The 21804-nt window shown below is 44.2% G+C and overlaps 2 protein-coding genes across 5 annotated transcripts; both read left to right on the forward strand.

Moving 5' to 3' along the window:
* On the forward strand, positions 1–2519 carry LOC136695530 (protocadherin alpha-C2-like). The gene has a single exon (XM_066669651.1). The coding sequence runs from the start codon at positions 77–79 to the stop codon at positions 2480–2482; it is 2406 nt and encodes an 801-aa protein (XP_066525748.1). The 5' UTR covers positions 1–76; the 3' UTR covers positions 2483–2519.
* Positions 2520–4501: 1982 nt separating this feature from the next.
* LOC136695256 (protocadherin alpha-C2-like) lies at positions 4502–20344 on the forward strand. Of its 4 annotated transcripts, none has more exons than XM_066669226.1 (3): positions 4502–7136; positions 16312–16347; positions 17568–20344. In XM_066669226.1, the coding sequence occupies exons 1-2, from the start codon at positions 4728–4730 to the stop codon at positions 16321–16323; spliced, it is 2421 nt and encodes an 806-aa protein (XP_066525323.1). In that variant the 5' UTR covers positions 4502–4727; the 3' UTR covers positions 16324–16347; positions 17568–20344. The 4 variants fall into 4 exon arrangements, with proteins under 4 accessions (XP_066525323.1, XP_066525320.1, XP_066525324.1 ...); XM_066669227.1 differs by lacking the exon at positions 4502–7136 and adding an exon at positions 9556–12251; XM_066669223.1 differs by lacking the exon at positions 16312–16347.
* The last annotated feature ends 1460 nt before the right edge of the window (positions 20345–21804 follow it).

Below are 21804 nucleotides of genomic sequence, written 5' to 3' on the forward strand. Positions count from 1 at the left end.
TATTTACAGCTCATTGTCTTTAAAAGTGGTCTTCGGTTTGCATTTCACTGAGAGCGCACAAAGAACGGAGGCGACCATGAAAAGCCAGGCTCCGTTAAGGTACGTCCTGCTCTTCTTCGTGTTTTCTGCCGTGTTTAAACCAGCACCTGCTGTGACACATTACTCTGTGCCGGAGGAAATGGAGGAAGGGTCCGTGGTCGCCAATTTGGCCACTGATTTAGGACTAGATGTGAAAACATTAAACAAACGGAAAATGCGCTTGGACGCGATTGCCTCGAAAAAATACCTGGATATCAACAAAGACACGGGCGAGCTGTACATCGTACAAAAGATAGACCGAGAAAATCTTTGTAATTCCAAAATGACATGTTTTCTAAAACTGGATGCCACCATTGATAACCCAGTGCGGATGTTTAATATCGAGGTAGAGATCGTAGATATTAACGACAACGCTCCTCATTTCCGAAGAGACACGATGCACTTGGACATATCCGAATCAACGCCAGCTGGAGAACGGTTCTCCCTGAACAACGCGCTGGACCCGGATATAGGGAGCAACTCAATAAAGACGTATTACTTAAGTGAAAGCCCCCACTTTAGTATTGAGATTCAGACCGGTCGAGACGGGTCTAAATTCGCTGATCTGATTCTGAAGAAGGCTCTGGACCGAGAGGAGCAGGCTGTTCATAATTTAATCCTCACTGCTGTAGACGGCGGAGTCCCCGCGCGCTCTGGTACAGCCAGCATCATTGTGCGCGTTCTGGACACCAACGATAACAACCCCCAGTTTGAGGAAGACAGCTACACCATCAACTTAACGGAGAACTCTCCAATAGGAAGTCTGGTAGTTAAACTCAACGCCACAGACGCGGATGAGGGAAGCAACTCGGAAATGACGTATTCGTACAGTTTATACACATCCGAGAAAAGCCAGGACACTTTCAGCTTGAACCCAAACACCGGGGAGATCCGAGTGAAGGAGATGATCAACTACGAGGACTTCAGGATTTATGACATGGAAATAGTGGCCGCAGACAAAGGAGCGAATTCGTTGTCGGGAAAGTGCAAAGTCCGAGTTTTAATCACAGACATGAACGACAACCACCCCGAGATCTCCATCAAGTCCTTCACTAGTCCAGTGAAAGAGGACGTGGCCGTGGGGTCAGTGATTGCAGTGGTCAGTGTCAGTGATAAAGACTCAGGAGAGAATGGGGAGATTGATCTTCATATTTCTGATCAACTGCCCTTTTCCCTGAAGGAATCCTCTGATAATTATTATGAGCTGGTGGTGTCAGAGCCGTTGGACCGGGAGAGGGTCCCGGAGTACGACATCACCTTCACCGTCACGGACAGAGGAAGCCCCCCGTTATCTGACAACGAGACCATGACTTTAGAGCTGCTGGACGTCAACGACAACGTCCCCCGGTTCCCGCAGTCCTCAAACGTCATCCGGGTGAAGGAGAACAACGGCCCCGGAGATCTACTGGGCTCCCTCACCGCCCATGACCCCGACCTCCATGAGAACCAGTACCTGGTGTACTTCATCCTGGAGAAGGAGATCGTCAACACCTCCATGTCCATGCTGTTCTCCATCAATCCAGAGAACGGGAACCTTTACGCCCTGAAGACGTTTGATTACGAGATGGAGAAGGAGTTCCTCTTCCACGTGGAGGCCAGAGACTCGGGCGTTCCTCCGCTCAGCAGCAACGTGAGCGTCCACATCGTCATCATGGACCAGAACGACAACACGCCGCTGATCGTGTCTCCGTGGCGCGCGCACGGCTCCGTGGTGGAGGAGAGAATCGCCAGGTCCACGGACAAAGGCACTCTGATCTCCAAAGTGATCGCTATCGACGCGGACTCGGTGCACAACTCCCGCGTGACGTACCAGTTCCTCCAGAACACCGACGCTACCTTGTTCAGCCTGGACCAGTACAACGGAGAGATCCGGACCATGAGGATGTTCAGCTACAGAGACTCGCGCCACCAGCGGCTGGTGGTGATCGCCAAGGACAACGGAGAGCCCTCCCTCTCCGCCACGGTCACCATCAAACTGTCCACGGTGGAGACGGCGCTGAAGACCTACGCGGACATGACGGAAGTGCCTTTGGAGTACGACATCTTCTCGGACTTGAACCTGTACCTGGTGATCGGACTGGGGTCGGTGTCCTTCCTCTTACTGATCACCATCTTGGTCACCATCGTGCTGAAGTGTCAGAAAGCCAAGCCCAGCAAAGCAGCTCCTCCCTGCAGGAACAGTGTGATCAGTGAGAGGAACTCCACCATCGCCGACTCCACGCTGGTCTCCAACGATGCCTACTGGTACAGTCTGTTTCTAGCAGAGACCAGGAAAGGGAAGCTGGTGGTGCGGCAGCCTGTGCCAAAGGGGTCGAGGTACATCGTGTCCAGCATCCCGAGGGGCACAGGACTCACCGAGACCAGCGACTCCGCCGCCTCCACTCTGCAGGTAGGACTGGTGTGATTCCTTAGTGCATGCTCCTCAGTGCAGGAGTCAATCAGCCAATATTTTGCACTTCTGTATCACATCTGTTTCCTCTTTATTGCTACTTCATACACTGCCTCTGTGGTGGTAATGTTGGGTCAAAAAGACCATGTGTCTGAAACGACTCACTTATTTATCTGTCTAATTAAAAAAAGAAAAAACAATATAACATCTTTAAATGATTTCACAGACACAGGTTTCAGATTAAAAGAGAACAGGGTCCATTCTTTATTAAAGCAGGTTGAGGTACACACACATTAAGACATACAAAAAAGCATTCATCATTCACGAAGCTCTCATTTTTATACAGTTTTCAGGGGTGATAAGAATATCACTCACTTTTCACACACTCAGTAGGCCAAGCTCGATCACCTTATTCCCCATGAACATATAAGGATCTCCACTTCCGGTCAGTTCTTCAGATATTGTTTATGTTCAAAAGAAAATGTGTGTGCTTTTTAGAAAAAAATCTTATCTACACTCAAGGGCATATGACTCTTCCTCAAGCTCCTTTTTCTTCGCATTCATTATGTTTCTGTTCTTCACATCCTCACAGACCAACCGTCTCAGAGAGAACCAGCTTCACACGTCCATCATTAATAATCATAGTATTATTACATTAAACATCATTATCCTTTTAACTTGTGTAATTCCATATTTAATCATTAAATGTAATAATTTAGCCACTGAGACCCATCAGTGCCTTCAATGGTACGTATTCATTCCCTTAAATTAGGGAACATAACTGAACCTCGTTGTGTTATAATGGTAGATTTTTACGTAGTGTGTTGATTTCTTACGACCAATTTCACCTCCAGGACCTATGTTCTCGTGCTTTATTATTTTACACATTTATATAATGAAAACCTGCAAATATTCACCTCTTCTTCTTGAGAAGAAAACGTAATGTACCTTTAGGGAACTCAAGTAGACTTTAAAACCAAAGGTGTTATACATTTTTATTGTACTTTTAGCGACTAATAATGTGCCTCTACCATTTCTTTTTTCGCCCTGAGATTATAGTTTAAGACCTAATTTAAATAACGAGAATATTTTATTTTGAATTTCTTTAAAATTCTCCAACTTTGAGTCATGATTTCATCCAAATCTGCATTTCAGACTCACCTCAGCTGTTTATATCATTTTCAGATGCAGTGAACTGTAATTTCTCTTTGTGAGAAAGACTCCACGCTGGTTTTGCTTGGTTACGTTTTAAACCTGTATTTCCGACATGAACGGGAACATATTCAGAGCCTTGGTTTTACGCACGGAAACGAACAGGCAATTTCTTGCGTAATTTGGAAACGGATTCAGTCTTTGTTCGGGTTGAATGTGTGAAGTGGTGGATTTTAAGGTGCTCGAGGTCGTCATTTTCAGACTGAAGTAAAATACAGATCCTCAGCACTGAACTGTAGTGGAGTGGAAGAGTAACGTTTAACGCACAGTAAATAATAAAGAGCAGAGCGCGGGAGTGGCATTCGCCCACTCACCTCCACAATACATTCTATATTTATATGAAATAATAACCAATAATAATTGTTATTAAAGCACTAAATGGCAGTAATTAACACAAACTCGCGCTGCCACATGAACTACCCGTATGTTTTAATGTTTGGGTTGTGGGCGTGTTTAGGGGCAGTTTTAGCGGCAGGTTTGTGCTGATACATAGCATTAAAGTTGGCATTTATTCTCAGGGATGCAGTGATTAATGTAGCGGGCTGTGGATGTAATGTTTAGTGGCACACACACGTCATCACCGGGACGTTGGCGCAGTGATTACAGGCTTTGTCGTGATGTCACAGCGCAGCACTGTCTCCTGTGGTATTTCCCTGTGCTGTATATTCATCTGGGACCCCACTGATGCTTGTTGAGTTGATGTTTTCTCACGTTTGAAGCATGTTGCTCCGCGAGCAATGTGCAATGTTTCACGACACCTCAGTTCTCCTGCTTTACGCACGGAGACGCATGTCTGCTCTCGTGCGCCACGAGTCGCTGTTCACCACGAAAAAACGCTTCGCCCTGAGAGTAGCCTGCCATGACAGTCCTTTATTGTGAAGACTCCGCTGCAGTCCTCGCGTGGAGCACTCCTCTCTCTGTCTGTCGGTCTCTAACGCGAGGTTTTTAATCTCCGTTTCTTCCAGCTCTTTTTCTTTTATTAACGCGTCTCCGCTTTTGGGACTGATTCGTCTTTTCCTCGACTGATTTTCGGGTGGAGTTCGCCACAATGGGAGCGAATATGATGGTCCAGCTTTGCGTGAGGTACGTTTCGTTTCTCTGCCTGCTCTCCATTGTCTGTAAACCAGCTCTGGCTGTGACCCATTACTCGATTCCTGAGGAAATGGAAGAAGGGTCAGTTGTTGCGAATTTGGCTGCGGATTTGGGCCTGGATTTAAAAAGCCTCAGTCAACGAAAAATGCGCTTGGATGTTGCTTCTAACCGGAAATATTTAGACATTAAAAGAGACACAGGGGAGATGTATATTGTGGAGAGAATCGACAGGGAGTATCTTTGTCTATCAAAGTCAGCCACAACGTGTGTTCTGAAGCTGGATGCCACAATAGAAAACCCAGTCCGATTGTTCAATATAGAACTGGAAATAATGGACATTAATGACAATGCTCCTCATTTCCGAAGGGACACACTGCACCTAGACATTTCCGAGGCTACTGCAATGGGGGAGAGGTTTTCTCTGACCAATGCAGTGGATCCAGACATTGGTTCCAATTCTGTTAAAACCTATTATCTGAGTGAAAGCCCCCACTTTAGTATTGAGATTCAGACCGGTCGAGACGGGTCTAAATTCGCTGATCTGATTCTGAAGAAGGCTCTGGACCGAGAGGAGCAGGCTGTTCATAATTTAATCCTCACTGCTGTAGACGGCGGAGTCCCCGCGCGCTCTGGTACAGCCAGCATCATTGTGCGCGTTCTGGACACCAACGATAACTCCCCCCAGTTTGAGGAAGACAGCTACACCATCAACTTAACGGAGAACTCTCCAATAGGAAGTCTGGTAGTTAAACTCAACGCCACAGACGCGGATGAGGGAAGCAACTCGGAAATGACGTATTCGTACAGTTTATACACATCCGAGAAAAGCCAGGACACTTTCAGCTTGAACCCAAACACCGGGGAGATCCGAGTGAAGGAGATGATCAACTACGAGGACTTCAGGATTTATGACATGGAAATAGTGGCCGCAGACAAAGGAGCGAATTCGTTGTCGGGAAAGTGCAAAGTCCGAGTTTTAATCACAGACATGAACGACAACCACCCCGAGATCTCCATCAAGTCCTTCACTAGTCCAGTGAAAGAGGACGTGGCCGTGGGGTCAGTGATTGCAGTGGTCAGTGTCAGTGATAAAGACTCAGGAGAGAATGGGGAGATTGATCTTCATATTTCTGATCAATTGCCCTTTTCCCTGAAGGAATCCTCTGATAATTATTATGAGCTGGTGGTGTCAGAGCCATTGGACCGGGAGAGGGTCCCGGAGTACGACATCACCTTCACCGTCACAGACAGAGGAAGCCCCCCGTTATCTGACAACGAGACCATGACTTTAGAGCTGCTGGACGTCAACGACAACGTCCCCCGGTTCCCGCAGTCCTCCTACGTCATCCGGGTGAAGGAGAACAACGGCCCCGGAGATCTACTGGGCTCCCTCACCGCCCACGACCCCGACCTCCATGAGAACCAGTACCTGGTGTACTTCATCCTGGAGAAGGAGATTGTCAACACCTCCATGTCCATGCTGTTCTCCATCAATCCAGAGAACGGGAACCTTTACGCCCTGAAGACGTTTGATTACGAGATGGAGAAGGAGTTCCTCTTCCACGTGGAGGCCAGAGACTCGGGCGTTCCTCCGCTCAGCAGCAACGTGAGCGTCCACATCGTCATCATGGACCAGAACGACAACACGCCGCTGATCGTGTCTCCGTGGCGCGCGCACGGCTCCGTGGTGGAGGAGAGAATCGCCAGGTCCACGGACAAAGGCACTCTGATCTCCAAAGTGATCGCCATCGACGCGGACTCGGTGCACAACTCCCGCGTGACGTACCAGTTCCTCCAGAACACCGACGCTACCTTGTTCAGCCTGGACCAGTACAACGGAGAGATCCGGACCATGAGGATGTTCAGCTACAGAGACTCGCGCCACCAGCGGCTGGTGGTGATCGCCAAGGACAACGGAGAGCCCTCCCTCTCCGCCACGGTCACCATCAAACTGTCCACGGTGGAGACGGCGCTGAAGACCTACGCGGACATGACGGAAGTGCCTTTGGAGTACGACATCTTCTCGGACTTGAACCTGTACCTGGTGATCGGACTGGGCTCGGTATCCTTCCTCTTACTGATCACCATCTTGGTCACCATCGTGCTGAAGTGTCAGAAAGCCAAGCCCAGCAAAGCAGCTCCTCCCTGCAGGAACAGTGTGATCAGTGAGAGGAACTCCACCATCGCCGACTCCACGCTGGTCTCCAACGATGCCTACTGGTACAGTCTGTTTCTAGCAGAGACCAGGAAAGGGAAGCTGGTGGTGCGGCAGCCTGTGCCAAAGGGGGCGAGGTACATCGTGTCCAGCATCCCGAGGGGCACAGGACTCACCGAGACCAGCGACTCCGCTGCCTCCACTCTGCAGGTAGGACTGGTGTGATTTCATAGTGTATCTATGCACATACGTCAGACATCTATCTATAGCAGGTCTGTGTTCTCTCAGCTGCGTTCTGTGTTCAGTTTCTTCAGTTTAATTGTCAACTCATTTTTTTATAATTGAGTTGTCTAAATTGCTGTGCATTGATAAAACAGCATTTTATTTTTATGTAAAATATGCTTTTAGTTATTATTACTTTTGGCTTCATGATGGTGTCTCTGTGTATTGAAGAGATTTTAATGCATTCTTCATTTTATACATTTCTAGTTCTTTTATTGGCTAATGCTGGTCACAGTGCAAATGTTTTTAATTTTGTTGTAGTCCTCTGTATCCATATTAATAATGATCAAAACAATAATAAATGAAAAGATTAATTATATTAATGTTGATATGTCATTATACAGCACCCGCCATAATTATTGGCGCCCCTAGTAAAAATGTGTTAAAAGCCTTAAAATACATTTTTTTTTATTGCAGAAGCATAATCTCACTCTGAAAAATTTTTAGAAAAAAGCAACCTTCAACTCAAATGGAAAAAAAAAAATCCTTAGAAATAATTATTTCCCATAAAAATGACCTGCTCCACAATTATTGGCACCTTAACAATTCCTTGGAAATAAATGTATTTGAACCAGTTATGTCATTTCTACTGTAGTGTATAAAGTGGATCAAAGTATTTAGGGACTTGTAATTAGTAATTAATTACTTCCTGTTCTTTTCTGAGTTATACTCATAAGTGTAAACGGGTGGAGTTTGCCAGCGGTACTGGGATTTTAACTGGGACCATGTGTTTTTGTCGGATGATACCAAGATAGAGATTTTTGGCAAGAAACACTAAGTGGGTCTGGTGTAACTCCAAAGATGAGTACGCAGAAAAACACCTCATGCCCACTGTTAAGTATGGGTGTTAATATGCTGTGGGCCTGTTTCTCCTCCAAATGATCCTGGGAACCTTGTAAGGATACATGGGATCATGAACTCTTTGAAATATCAGGACATTTTGAATCAGCATCTGGTGGCCTCGGCCCGAAAGCTGAAGATGGGTCATCACTGGGTCTTTCAACAAGATAATGATCCTAAACATGTGGCCAAATCTACTCACAAATGGTTCACAAGGCACAAAATGAAGTTCCTCTCATGGCCATCACAGCCCCCAGACCTCACCCCAATAGAAAATCTGTGGGGTGAGCTGAAGAGGAGAGTGCATAGGAGAAGACCCAGGACTCTGGATGATTTAGAGAGGTTGCGCTGTCTTGTTGGCAAAAGGAGGTTGTACAAAGTACTAACACCAGGGGTGCCAATAATTGTGGCACACGTGATTTCATTCAAAAGATTTATTTCTTAATGTGTGATTTTTTTCCCACCAAATAAAGGCACTTGAATTAAAGCTTAGATTATTTTTTCTCCATTATTGTACTATATTATTTTTTTAAAAGCATTTATTAGAAGCCAAAGAACACTTCTTAACCAGTGATGCCAATAATTATGAAGGGCGTTGTAACAATAAGAACAATTCATATTATAGTAATACAATTTTAATATAGGTTTTATTTATTTTCAGAATTATTAAATATCATTTCTAACAATAAGCGTGAAAACGTATTTTTTAATAATGCTAAAAATAAATAAACTCTATATTAATATTGTATTAGTATAATGTAAAGTGTGTTTTACCAATGACAATATTAATACTGATTACTTATATTCATCAGGGCGAACATTGTTGTTAGTTTGCAGCACATTAGCTTTTAGAAGCAGCAGGTGGTGGAGGGTTGTGAGGCAGCACTGTACACTTTTCCCGGAGACAGTGGCGAGCCTCGGAGCGCTGGTATTTGCGCGTTGTTCACACATTCACGCTAAAGGACTACACTAAAGGGTTATAATACTCACCACTTAAATACTGACTATTTCTCTTATTATTATTATTATTATTATTATTATTATTATTATTATTATTAAACCTTTGACCTATTTCAAAGTTTCCAAATAATTTCAGTGATTTTACTGAAGCGTGATAAGAGTATAACACATTTACTTCACTCAGTCCGACTGAGTGGAAACAATGTAAACAGTAAATATACCCTTTCAGTGCTTCTCTCTCTTGTCTCTAACCTGTGGTTCGTAACGTCCACTTCTGCTCTTCGTCTTTCTATGTCTCATGTCTTACTCCTGCGCGTTTCCATATCGGTTTCTCTTTGGTGAAACTGTAACTCTCGTTATCGCTGCGTACAGAAGAGAGATGGTGAGCTCCAGAAGCAGTGCCAGGCTTCGTTACATCGGCACAACGCCACAGTCCTCTAGACTTTTTGGTGCCTTTGGTCAAATGTAGACTCTGAAGAATTATTATAAGCGCGTCTTTAAAAGTTAATTAGAGTTAAAGGCGTGTAAGACTGTGAATGATTAGGAACTGTCCAGTTTTGTGGGCAGGTTTTACACGGTACTTCTTCGACATATGCACAAAGCGTCGCTGTTCACCAGCAAAACACTTTTATTTTCGTTATTACTCGCCGTGACGGTCTGTGGTGTGTCTTCTGGTTTATGCGCGCGGAGGTGAAAGGATGCCTTTCCTCACTGGATAAAGAACGGAGCGTTTCGTTTCACAGATCTATTGTACACCCTGTTCTGAGCGATCGCCAGTTCTTCTTCTTTACTGTTGCTTGTTTGGGTCGATCTTGCCCTGTTCCCTTGGCGTAGCTCTTGCTCGTGTGAACAATGGAGACGCAGACTTGGAGAAGGTATGTCGCAGCGTTGCTTCTTTTATCCGCCATGTTTCACTCAAGCTTTTCAGTGACTCATTACTCCATTCCAGAGGAAATGGAAGTTGGATCAGTGGTTGCTAGTTTAGCATCTGATTTAGGACTGGATGTGACAACGCTGGGGAAGCGAAATGTGCGGTTGGATATCATTGCAAATAAGAAATACCTGGATGTTAAAAAGGACACGGGGGAGTTGTTTATTTTGGAGAGAATTGATCGTGAATACTTGTGTACTTCAAAATCGACTTGTTACCTAAAAATGGAGGCGATTCTGGAAAACCCTGTGCGCATATTTAATATTGAAATCGAAATATTGGACATTAACGACAACGCTCCACATTTCCGCAGAGACGCGATTCACCTGGACGTATCGGAGTCGACTGCGGCTGGGGAGAGGTTTTCTTTAAGCAACGCGGTGGACCCTGACATTGGGTCAAATTCAATAAGAACGTATTATTTGAGTGAGAGTGACCACTTTGAGATCGAGGTGCAGACAGGCAGAGACGGGTCTAAATTTGCTGATTTGATTCTGAAAAAGCCTTTAGACCGCGAGGACCAGGCTGTGCATCATTTAGTACTAACCGCTGTTGATGGCGGAAAGCCCTCTCGCTCTGGAACGGCCAGCATCATTGTGACTGTGTTAGATACAAACGACAACGCCCCTAAGTTCGACAAGGAAAGCTACACGATTAACGTGAGTGAAAACTCTCCTATTGGAAGCCTGGTGGTCAAACTAAACGCCACAGATTTAGATGAAGGGTCCAATTCTGACATAAAATATGCATTTAGTCTTTACACTTCAGAGAAAACCCAAGAGACATTTGCCTTGAATCCTGATACTGGAGAGATCAGAGTTAAAGAGATGATAAACTATGAAGACTTCAAGATCTATAACATGGAGGTTGTAGCAACAGACAAAGGAGCAAACAGTCTTTCGGGACAATGTAAATTAACCATTTTAATCACAGACATGAACGACAACCACCCCGAGATCTCCATCAAGTCCTTCACTAGTCCAGTGAAGGAGGACGTGGCCGTGGGGTCAGTGATTGCAGTGGTCAGTGTCAGTGATAAAGACTCAGGAGAGAATGGGGAGATTGATCTTCATATTTCTGATCAATTGCCCTTTTCCCTGAAGGAATCCTCTGATAATTATTATGAGCTGGTGGTGTCAGAGCCGTTGGACCGGGAGAGGGTCCCGGAGTACGACATCACCTTCACCGTCACGGACAGAGGAAGCCCCCCGTTATCTGACAACGAGACCATGACTTTAGAGCTGCTGGACGTCAACGACAACGTCCCCCGGTTCCCGCAGTCCTCCTACGTCATCCGGGTGAAGGAGAACAACGGCCCCGGAGATCTACTGGGCTCCCTCACCGCCCACGACCCCGACCTCCATGAGAACCAGTACCTGGTGTACTTCATCCTGGAGAAGGAGATCGTCAACACCTCCATGTCCATGCTGTTCTCCATCAATCCAGAGAACGGGAACCTTTACGCCCTGAAGACGTTTGATTACGAGATGGAGAAGGAGTTCCTCTTCCACGTGGAGGCCAGAGACTCGGGCGTTCCTCCGCTCAGCAGCAACGTGAGCGTCCACATCGTCATCATGGACCAGAACGACAACACGCCGCTGATCGTGTCTCCGTGGCGCGCGCACGGCTCCGTGGTGGAGGAGAGAATCGCCAGGTCCACGGACAAAGGCACTCTGATCTCCAAAGTGATCGCCATCGACGCGGACTCGGTGCACAACTCCCGCGTGACGTACCAGTTCCTCCAGAACACCGACGCTACCTTGTTCAGCCTGGACCAGTACAACGGAGAGATCCGGACCATGAGGATGTTCAGCTACAGAGACTCGCGCCACCAGCGGCTGGTGGTGATCGCCAAGGACAACGGAGAGCCCTCCCTCTCCGCCACGGTCACCATCAAACTGTCCACGGTGGAGACGGCGCTGAAGACCTACGCGGACATGACGGAAGTGCCTTTGGAGTACGACATCTTCTCGGACTTGAACCTGTACCTGGTGATCGGACTGGGCTCGGTGTCCTTCCTCTTACTGATCACCATCTTGGTCACCATCGTGCTGAAGTGTCAGAAAGCCAAGCCCAGCAAAGCAGCTCCTCCCTGCAGGAACAGTGTGATCAGTGAGAGGAACTCCACCATCGCCGACTCCACGCTGGTCTCCAACGATGCCTACTGGTACAGTCTGTTTCTAGCAGAGACCAGGAAAGGGAAGCTGGTGGTGCGGCAGCCTGTGCCAAAGGGGTCGAGGTACATCGTGTCCAGCATCCCGAGGGGCACAGGACTCACCGAGACCAGCGACTCCGCCGCCTCCACTCTGCAGGTAAATGCAGGGTTTTTTTTTTTGCCTCAGGTATATTGTAGCACTGGGCGTTTTGGTTTAATGTCTATACCCATTAATGTTTGTTTTGGGTACACACCTTTCTTTTTTTTTTTTTTTTTTTTTAACTCCTTAGGTATGACTACATTTTGAACAATATCTAGAACTTTGTAACATTTCCAGAATTTCTGTGCCATGACAGATACTGTCTCATAAGTCAGTACTGTGAAGCAAGATGTCAGTGAGTCCAGTCTGAATCCAGTGTTTGTATAAAACGCTGCCTGTTTTTTTTTTATTTTATTTTATTTTTTTTAATTTCCATTATCTGCAAATCTGTAATTATTCTGGCTATCAGACATCAGCTTATGGGTGTCCTGGCAATGACATGACCTATAGCTTCTTTAATATGTGACGTGGTTGCAACTTCCTTGTTTCAGTACTCCTGTCCCTTAACTTCAAAACAGTCCGTCAGAGATATTGACAAATGAGGCAACAAGTCATCAAGGCCTTTTCTGTTTGGAGAGCATCACATTCTTCACTCTTTCTTTATGGGTTTGCTGCCTTCGGTTCTAAGAAATCTTCAGTTGTCCTCGTCAGCAAAACACGTTGATTCTAAATCTACCAGCTTCACCAATCGACTTTTGCAGTGTTGTCGTTTTCAGCACCACTATAATGGTCTCCAACGACTTCAGGTATGATCAAGACATCACATGATCAGGAGAACTTCTTCACTGTCTTTTTGGTTGAAGACAGTCTTCTCAATTTTCCATGCTCTTAAGGATGGGCCAAAAGCCTCCGATTGGGTGTAAGGCCTTTGTAAATTCTGTCATCTTCCTCTAGCCTCAGTGCTAGTGCTGGCGTTTGGAACATTTTCTATTGTTGTGAGCTTTTCAGATGTACACTCATCTGTCCTAACTTGGAAACAGTAATAATCTGATCTTAATGGCATTTCTGCAGTTATCTGATTATTCAAATAGTGATGTAAACACCACATTCAGCTCTTGATATCGGAATAGGATCCGGAAATCAGTTTGAGTGCTAGATTTTAGATCAGTGATCTGACTTCTCAGTTAGATGTATCCTCATACTGCAATTTCTTTCAGATTTAACATCAAGTACCACTCACTGCCACCAGTCCTTACCACAAACATCCATCTCAGGACACGCTGCATCCAAGAACATTAAAGCATTAAGGTTAAAATGTTAATTAGGGTTAAAATGTGTTAATAACATTCTCTATCCATTCATCCTCTGTAAATGCTTCACTGTGCTCTGGGGTTTGGAGAGTCCAGATCTTTGGATGCAAGGCAGGAACACACCCTTGACAGGGGGCCAGGCCATTGCAGGGAATTACACACTCACCCAGACACGTGATCACACATGTAAACGTTCACACAGCCCGTCCTATTAGCATTCTGTGTAGAAGAATATATACACTGCTAAAAAAATGTTATTTAGGGAGCACTAAAATAACACATCCTAGATCTCAATGAATGAAATATTCCAGTTATAAATCTTTATTCATTACATAGTGGAATGCGTTGAGAACAGAATAACATAATAATGATCAATGTGCTCAGTGTGAACCTGCTGTCCTCTGTGGAGAGCACAGGGCACCAATGGTGTTCTCTGGCAAATGCCAATCACCCTGCACGGTGTTGGGCTGTAAGCACAAGCCCTACGTGTGGACGTCGGGCCCTCATACCACCCTCATGGTGTTTGGCACTGCTCCACCCGTTCCTCCTTGCACAAAGGTAGCGGTCCTGCTGCTGGGTTGTTGCCCTCCTATGGCCCAATGTTCCAATATCTTGTATATAACCTTACTGAAAAGTAAGGATTGACCTGGAATACACTCCTTATACATCTCCTTATGTTTTAGGTCAAAAGAAAAGTGTGCTGTGTCTGTATCTCACATGTATTCCTGTTTTTCTCAGCCTCAACCAGCTGCTAACATCTGGTGCTGGAGAGGCGTGTCATTGTGTACTAGCCAGTTCACTGACCTGTTGCGTTCCTCCCTGCTCTGTGACCCACTTTCAGCCCCTCTGCTGCTGCTGCTCTTCACTGCATTTTCACCCACACAAAGGTCTCCACATTTAGACTTCCTTTATTGGAGGCATATCCACAGCAGCTGAATTCCAGCTGTGGAGTACAAGCAGATCAACAACAAACAACAGCGTGGGCAGTGACTAACTGTTGCAGTGGGGCTTCACAGCCAGCAGCTCATTATTAGCTGGACCAGCTGTGGTTGAGTTTAGTGTGTGTTTGATCCTCAGTCAGTGAATGTTCTTGTTTACTGTGTGGTCAGGTGTCAGTGCAGCTACAGTGATGCACTGGATTGACTTCATTCTGATGTGTATTTCTTGGCCACAAACAGCTGTCTCTCTGCAAAATGTAGGAAAATGAAAAGACCAACAGTGTTGATGTAATGCTTCCGTTAACCTGCACCTCTTGTTTCTGCTCTGACTTGCTCAAGGCTAGATATCTCTGTAAATCATTTCACTAACCCAGTGTTATGTCTCCCAACAGGCTGAACGACAAGTGCTTTACAACCAGAAGAATAGATACGCTGGATGTTTAAGCATGTGTGTGTGTGTGTGTGTGTGTGTGTGTGTGAGAGAGAGAGAGAGAGAGAGAGAGACAGAGAGAATGAACAGTGGTTGTGTGTGTGTGAAAGAGAGAGAGATAGAGAGAGAACAGTGGTAGTGTGTGTGTGTGTGTGTGAAAGAGAGAGATAGAGAGAGAAAAGTGGTTGTGTGTGTGTGAGAGAGAGAGAGAGAACGAACAGTGTGTGTGTGTGAGAGAGAGAGAGAGAGAGAGAGAAAAAAAACAGTGGTTGTGTGTGTGTGAAAGAGAGAGATATATAGAGAAAAAAACTGTGTGTGTGTGTGAAAGAGAGAGAGAGAGAACAGTGTGGGTGTGTGTGTGTGTGAAAGAGAGAGAGAGAGAGAGAGAGAGAGAGAAAAGTGGTAGTGTGGTGTGTGTGTGTGAGAAAGAGAGAGATATATAGAGAAAAAAACTGTGTGTGTGTGAAAGAGAGAGAGAGAGAACAGTGTGGGTGTGTGTGTGTGTGAAAGAGAGAGAGAGAGAGAGAGAGCAGTGGTAGTGTGTGTGTGTGTGTGAGAGAGAGAGAGAGAGAGAGAGAGAGAGAGAACAGTGTGTGTGTGTGAAAGAGAGAGAGAGAGAGCAGTGGTAGTGTGTGTGTGTGTGTGAGAGGGAGAGTATATTTATAGTTTGCCTAACCTCTTAATTTGCTTCTTCTCTGTGAACAGCTATTTGTTTGTTGTCTAAGTTAATATTTAAATATTGATCATAAATGTAACATATACAATATATTTCTAATATGATATATATTTAAATATTACTAAGTGGATGTTTTTATAGCCTTTGTTTTGCTCACAGTGGTGTAGTCTATTGTTTCTCAGGTGATTAGATGATTGGACCCTTTCTACATAGCCCTCTGAAGTCAGTGTGAATGTAAGGATCTCCAGCTCTGAGGTGTTTCACTCTGTGGCAAAACTGCGAAACGGTAAACGTATTTATTTACTTTTTCTAATCGTCTCACTGCATTGAAAACGTCCAGAAAAAACTTCACCAGAAAATACCCCAAACAAGCTTTACATTGGCTTTGTCCAGTGTGAAGTATCCCACGGTGATGTTGCTATGCTCTAGTATTACATTAATTTTTCATGACTCGTTTATTTCTTCCGTAGAGAAAAACTACTTGGACCTAGAGCTCCTTACATGGGTCTGTTACCCATTACACAATGACTTCAGAGATCTATTTAAATGTATCCATTAAATTGTTAATAATACATTGTATGTACGTTTTATAATGTGTTGTTTTACATGTTAATTTTATGACCCCAGCAAAGTAATATTATTTGAAATATCAGTTCACACCATTCATTCATTAGCATTAAGTGGTGGTTATTGATGTTTCATTGATGTTTACTTTGTGCTTTGGGCTTTCCCATGTACTTCCTGTGTAGTCTCCAAGTCTTTTCTCACATCCTGACCCAATGATTAAAATGCCTGTCTCTTCTTCTTGTTTTCTGTTCTAAAGTACTCAAAATGAGCGAGGTCCCTTCCCGTGCTGGAGGTATGCAGCCCTGTCGTCCAGTGTCCGGAGCGCCTGAGCCAAGCGCCCACTGGCCTTTGACTTTTCTCTGAACTGAGTGCTACTATTTGTTTCCTTGTTTTGGTGGTTGTTTTGTATGTGCAGTTTGAACTGTCCTGTTCTAGGAGGAGCTGTGGAACTGATTTATTCAACTCCATTCAGTTTTGCATCTATTGTTTATTACAGTAGAAATCACCACAGAACAATCAGCTTTTTTTCCCACACGTCCCAATCCTTTGAAGGGCTTAAAGATGCTTGAAGGGTTGCACGATTGAGAAACAAATAGGTGTGGTGTCACAGTGAAGGGCTTGGTGGGTTACTTCCTGGTTACCAGTCACAGAACTGATGATGCTCATTAAAGCTGTGATCTGTTTGGCAGCGACTCAGGCTCAAATGGTAGTCCAGATGTGATGAAAGTGAGGGATTAAGGTATGCCTTTCTCTCCATTCTGTTGGGACTCTTGTATACTCACACCCGTCACAGAGACTGCAGCCTGTTTCTGTGGACGTTTGCATCACGCACCTGACCGATAGTCGTCTTACCGCAAACGGAACAAAGATGGAGAACGGTTCAGTGCATCCACCCACATGTGCCTTTCCAGGCATCAAACCGCTGCTGCCTTTACACATACAGCATAATCACTGAAAGAGAAGAGAGATCTTTCTACACACACCCTCCACATGGTCTCATGCATGAAGTTATTGATTTCGTTGGTTATTTGTTCATTTGTTTTATTTTAACGCTGTTCATAATTTCCTAAACACCATTACCGAAAGAGATGGAGTTGTGTATTAGACTCTGTGTTTGAATGGTTGGGCGAGTAGACTGATTCACATACGGCCTCTTGTGAATTCCCGTTCACAGATAATGTCATGTGATTTCTGAGGGATGGGAAATTGACTACAACAATCACCCAGTACTAAACCTTTTTCAGCCTTGTGCCCTTATCACCCTCACATCCCTCCCAACCACACCTAATCTCTGAGCATGGTATTCATGGAAAAGTACCCCCCTCCCCCCGTCACCTGTCAGTCAAAACCGAGGTCACATTGTTTTTGGTGTTTTGCCTGAAGCCCCTTGTTTGAGTGACAGGCCTCGGCTGCATGAGACATGTTCAGACTCTGGCCTACCACAGGGATGTGGTTGGTGCTGATACCTCCCTTTGACTTTCTGTGTTTTTCTTTTCCTTTTCTCATTCACAGGCTTCCACTACCACCAGCAGCAGTTCCTCGTGAGGCCCCTCCCATCCCCTGTTGCTGAGGTGTGGCTGAGAAACCCCAACTGATCTACAAAAAATAAATAAATTAAAAAGAGCCACTCAACCCCGGCCCATCGCCCATCTCTCTGGATATATATTGTCTACGCTTTCATTCTGAGCACTGCACAAGGATTCTTTTCTGACTGTGATATTGCCTAATGGCTCCTTCCCCTTGGCTTTTCTCCTGCATTAACGCTGAGAGTCTGACAGACTGTGTGGAGGAGGACTTGAACCTCTGGAGGAGAGTGTGACTGATGGATGTGCAGCAACGCTACTCCCACACCAACCCCCAGTGCACAAGCTCATGCCCATCTTCATTGCCAATGTGTTTGTTACATTAACCTCCATGTTGCATGGATCTGCATGGCTACTACAGACTTGTATTGTTATAAGGACCAAAGGACAACACAGCCTTCAAATGGACATTTGTGGAAGCTGAAAACACAGGAAATAAGAAATGAAACCAAGCACAAGCTGAGGCTGAGGTCAATGGACTGTGGACTTGTGCTGGAGCTGATGAAAAGTAGTGCTATCAAGGTTGGAATCAAACAAGCATCAGTGAAAACCATGGATATAATGGTTGTTGTTCTGTGATTACTCAAGTCTGTACTCGTGTGTGTATTGTACAACATCTATGTTGCTGTTCATAACAGTAGGTGATTTAATGTCTAACTGGAAAAGAAGCTGAAAAAACCTGGAGAGCACTTAGAAACATGTAAACAGATATTTGTTTATGGGAATATGCTCCCCCACCTCCTAAAAGTGCTCTGCATAGAGAGTCTTATCTTTAATTATTCAGGAGAAACCTGCTGGCAGTTAACTGTCTTCTCAGCAGAATTAGGACTCACATTGTCTGCACTAATAAAGATTCTCCTCTCAAGTGTGTGGGCCACTACACGCTGTAGAGGACGCAGAGGTCCTTCTGAAGTATGTACACAGAGCCATATTAACCCTTCGGTCTATTCGCATTTCCATCACTGAACACTGAGCATATGACGTGTTGATATTTCATATACGGTTCAAATCTGTTGTGGAGTGGGATGCGAGGGTTCATTTTCAAAATGTTTATCTTGTGGAATGTGTTTTAACATTTTCTATACTCTGGCTGCATTATTCTTGTGTAAACAAATGCATAATAACAACACTGAAACAGCCAAGTGGTTAACTATTATTTAAGTCACTTAAACCCATACAGTGTACATTCCTTTTGAGGTAATGAGGCTGTTTCAAATGTTTACAGCTTTATTTAGTGCTGTTTTCAGTTGTGCAGGCTGTTGAAGTGCTTTTTTTTGTAAAGTATTACTCTGGTGGTGCAATATGTTTGGTTATTTCTGTTAACTCTTAGTATGCAGTACGTTATCTTATCATTCGGCAGTGGTTCTACTTATTCAGAAATGTTCTATTCATTGTGGACTGTAATCGGTGCTTACTGGGTGAAGTGTGTACAGGGCTCGGATGTCTTGGAGAGACACTATCACTGAGGGTTGGTTATTCCATACACTGGCTTTCAAAAATGCTTTAACGCCATTCTCTAATTACTTTGTGTCCTGAAGAAAACCACATTTGACCATATCTGATCTACGTAACCTTGCATTTAAAAGCCTGTGGGAGGCCTCTGTATGCACACTAATAATGACCCTACGTTGGGAACTGAAAAGAGAGTGGCAAAAGCATTGTGTGTGTGTGAGAGAGAGAGTGATGGGAGTCCTGTGAAGGGAAGAGAAGAGCTGTAAAGATGACACAGCTGTAAGTAGGTCACCCTCGTCTCTAAGCTTGTGGAAGTAGGTATTATTCATTTGGTCAGAATCCTCCTTTTGTGGTATTAAAAATGGCCCACCTATTTATAACCACCACATTCCTGAAGCAGAAAACATCCACACTTTTGTTTAGGTCTCTCTCTCTCTCACATTCCACTTAACTGTTGTTTCATAAAATGAATACTGAGACCTCCTGAGATAAGAGCCCAAATATTTAAGATATTAACACTTCAGGCTGGGACTTGTAACAAATATCACTTAATATTTCAGGGACCCAATGCTATCTTCTATAAACCAGTATTTACTTGACATTACAGTTCTCAAATATGATATGCTCCTAATGAATTTAAACATAACAAAGTTGTGAATTGAAACACTGTGGGCCTTGTTTCCACTGCTGTTGCAGTATTGTGCACTGGGCAGGAACTCCCAGCCTTAGCTCAACCTCAGCAAATCAGTTCTGCCTGAGAGGAGCCTCACTGGATGTTCTTTAAATAACATTCTAGCATTCGTCTCCATTCCTGTAAGAGTGTGTATGAGCCTAGCATTTAGCATTCTCTATAAAAATAGATATTTGGTATGACACTATATTTGTGACATGCTCCATCCTTTTGTTGATGAATTAAATTGTTTATAGGGGTTTGAAAGGCATAGAAATGTTGTAAAAAAAGAAAAATGATACACATGGATACAACGATACTCCACTCCTGTGATCATGAGGGCTGCCTGAATGTCTGTCGCACTGAACGAGGTGAAGGGAGAGTGAGAAATGAGATTGCTGTTAGTACATCCTGAGAGTTTTTGTAGAATCAGACGTGGCTTTCTTTTTTTACAGCTGCTGTCGCTTTCGTTTGCATGGTACACTGCTTTTTTATAAACGTGGTGGATGGTGGATGGGTGATGTTACAGTGGAGAGCTGAAGGGTTCTCAACTAATAATAGATTACAACATACAACAAGGGGGCTTAGACACCTCATTCTGTTTGTGTTATATGATATGATATGATATAAATAACAAACAGAATGAGGTGTCTAAGCCCCCTTAAATGCATAATTGTTTTTTATATTATCACAATAAGCTCTGTTGTATTATTAACTGGTTTCACAATCTTTGTTTTCTGTAAATACAAACGTGAATAAAGTCCTCTGAAGGATGGTATGTGTATCTGCTCAGTTTGTTAAAACAGAAAGAAGAAAGCAATGGTTCTCTCCTTTCCTTATGCTGACCTAATTCCTGCCGCCTAGCTTACAGAGCAGAAAGACTGCAGTGCCGCTGTGAGCTGCTGCAGAGTGCCCTCACACACACACACACACACACAGAGGAGGGAAGAGGGAGTCTCCCGTTTCTCCATGTTAAATGATAGCCAACACCTTTTCCCACCGAACTCAGTCAGTCTCCCGCTCACACGTCATGTTTCCAAATAGGACCCCCACCCCCACCCTTCTGTATTTTCCTCGTCCTTCTGCTGTGACAAAGCCTCCATCACCTTTCTGTGCTGACTGCTGGTTTCTAGGCAACAGCAGCCTCACATTTGAAGCTCAGCTGACTGACAGAATGAGGATGGGACATAAAAATCTAAATCATACAAACTGTAGCCTATGCACAGACAATGCAGTGTGTGGTTTGAGGCCTGGTGTTTCCTAGCTTTTCCAGTCCAAGGTCTCTGTATCCTTTCCTCCCCCTCTCCCCCTTACAGTGATCAGCATCACAGACAGCGGCCTGGCCTCCGGATGGAGCGTTGCTATGGAAACGCACTGCTGGCGGAGAATGTGTGTGTGTGTGTGTGTGTGTGAGAGAGAGAGAGAGAGAGAGAGAGAGAGAGAGAGAGAGAGAGAGAAAGATATTCTGGTTTGCGCCTCCCCGTGGCAAAGACTTTACACACCAGGCTCAATTTTATTTTTAAAATCTACAAAGAAACAACGCGCCCAAACTATTGTTTATCAAAATATGAAGTGGTGCATTTTATATGAATTACTGTTAGGACACTAATAATAATAATAATAATAATAATAATAATAATAACACATTATTATTACTATTATTATTATTATTATTATAATTATCATTATTGGACACAAGGACCAAAATATTAATAATGTTCACCAAGTAATACCGGAGACAAGCGAATATTAATAAAAACGGTATTATATTTATTCATCATTTTCAAATATGCAAATAAATATATACATTATATAATAATTGCAAAGGCAACAACAACAACAACAACAACAATAATAATAATAATAATAATAATAATAGTGTAATTGTATATTCGTATGGAGATAGATTTAAAGATGTATACAAGTTCATATACAGTGTTTTTATAAATGTGGAAGATACAGCGGTCTCTCCTGTCTCCACTGAGACTCATTCTCTAATATGTTCCCATGTGGTTGACCCCGGGAATGTGCTGCTGGTCTTAAC

This window comes from Hoplias malabaricus, chromosome 4 (assembly GCF_029633855.1).
Source record: "Hoplias malabaricus isolate fHopMal1 chromosome 4, fHopMal1.hap1, whole genome shotgun sequence".
Taxonomy (NCBI): domain Eukaryota; kingdom Metazoa; phylum Chordata; class Actinopteri; order Characiformes; family Erythrinidae; genus Hoplias; species Hoplias malabaricus.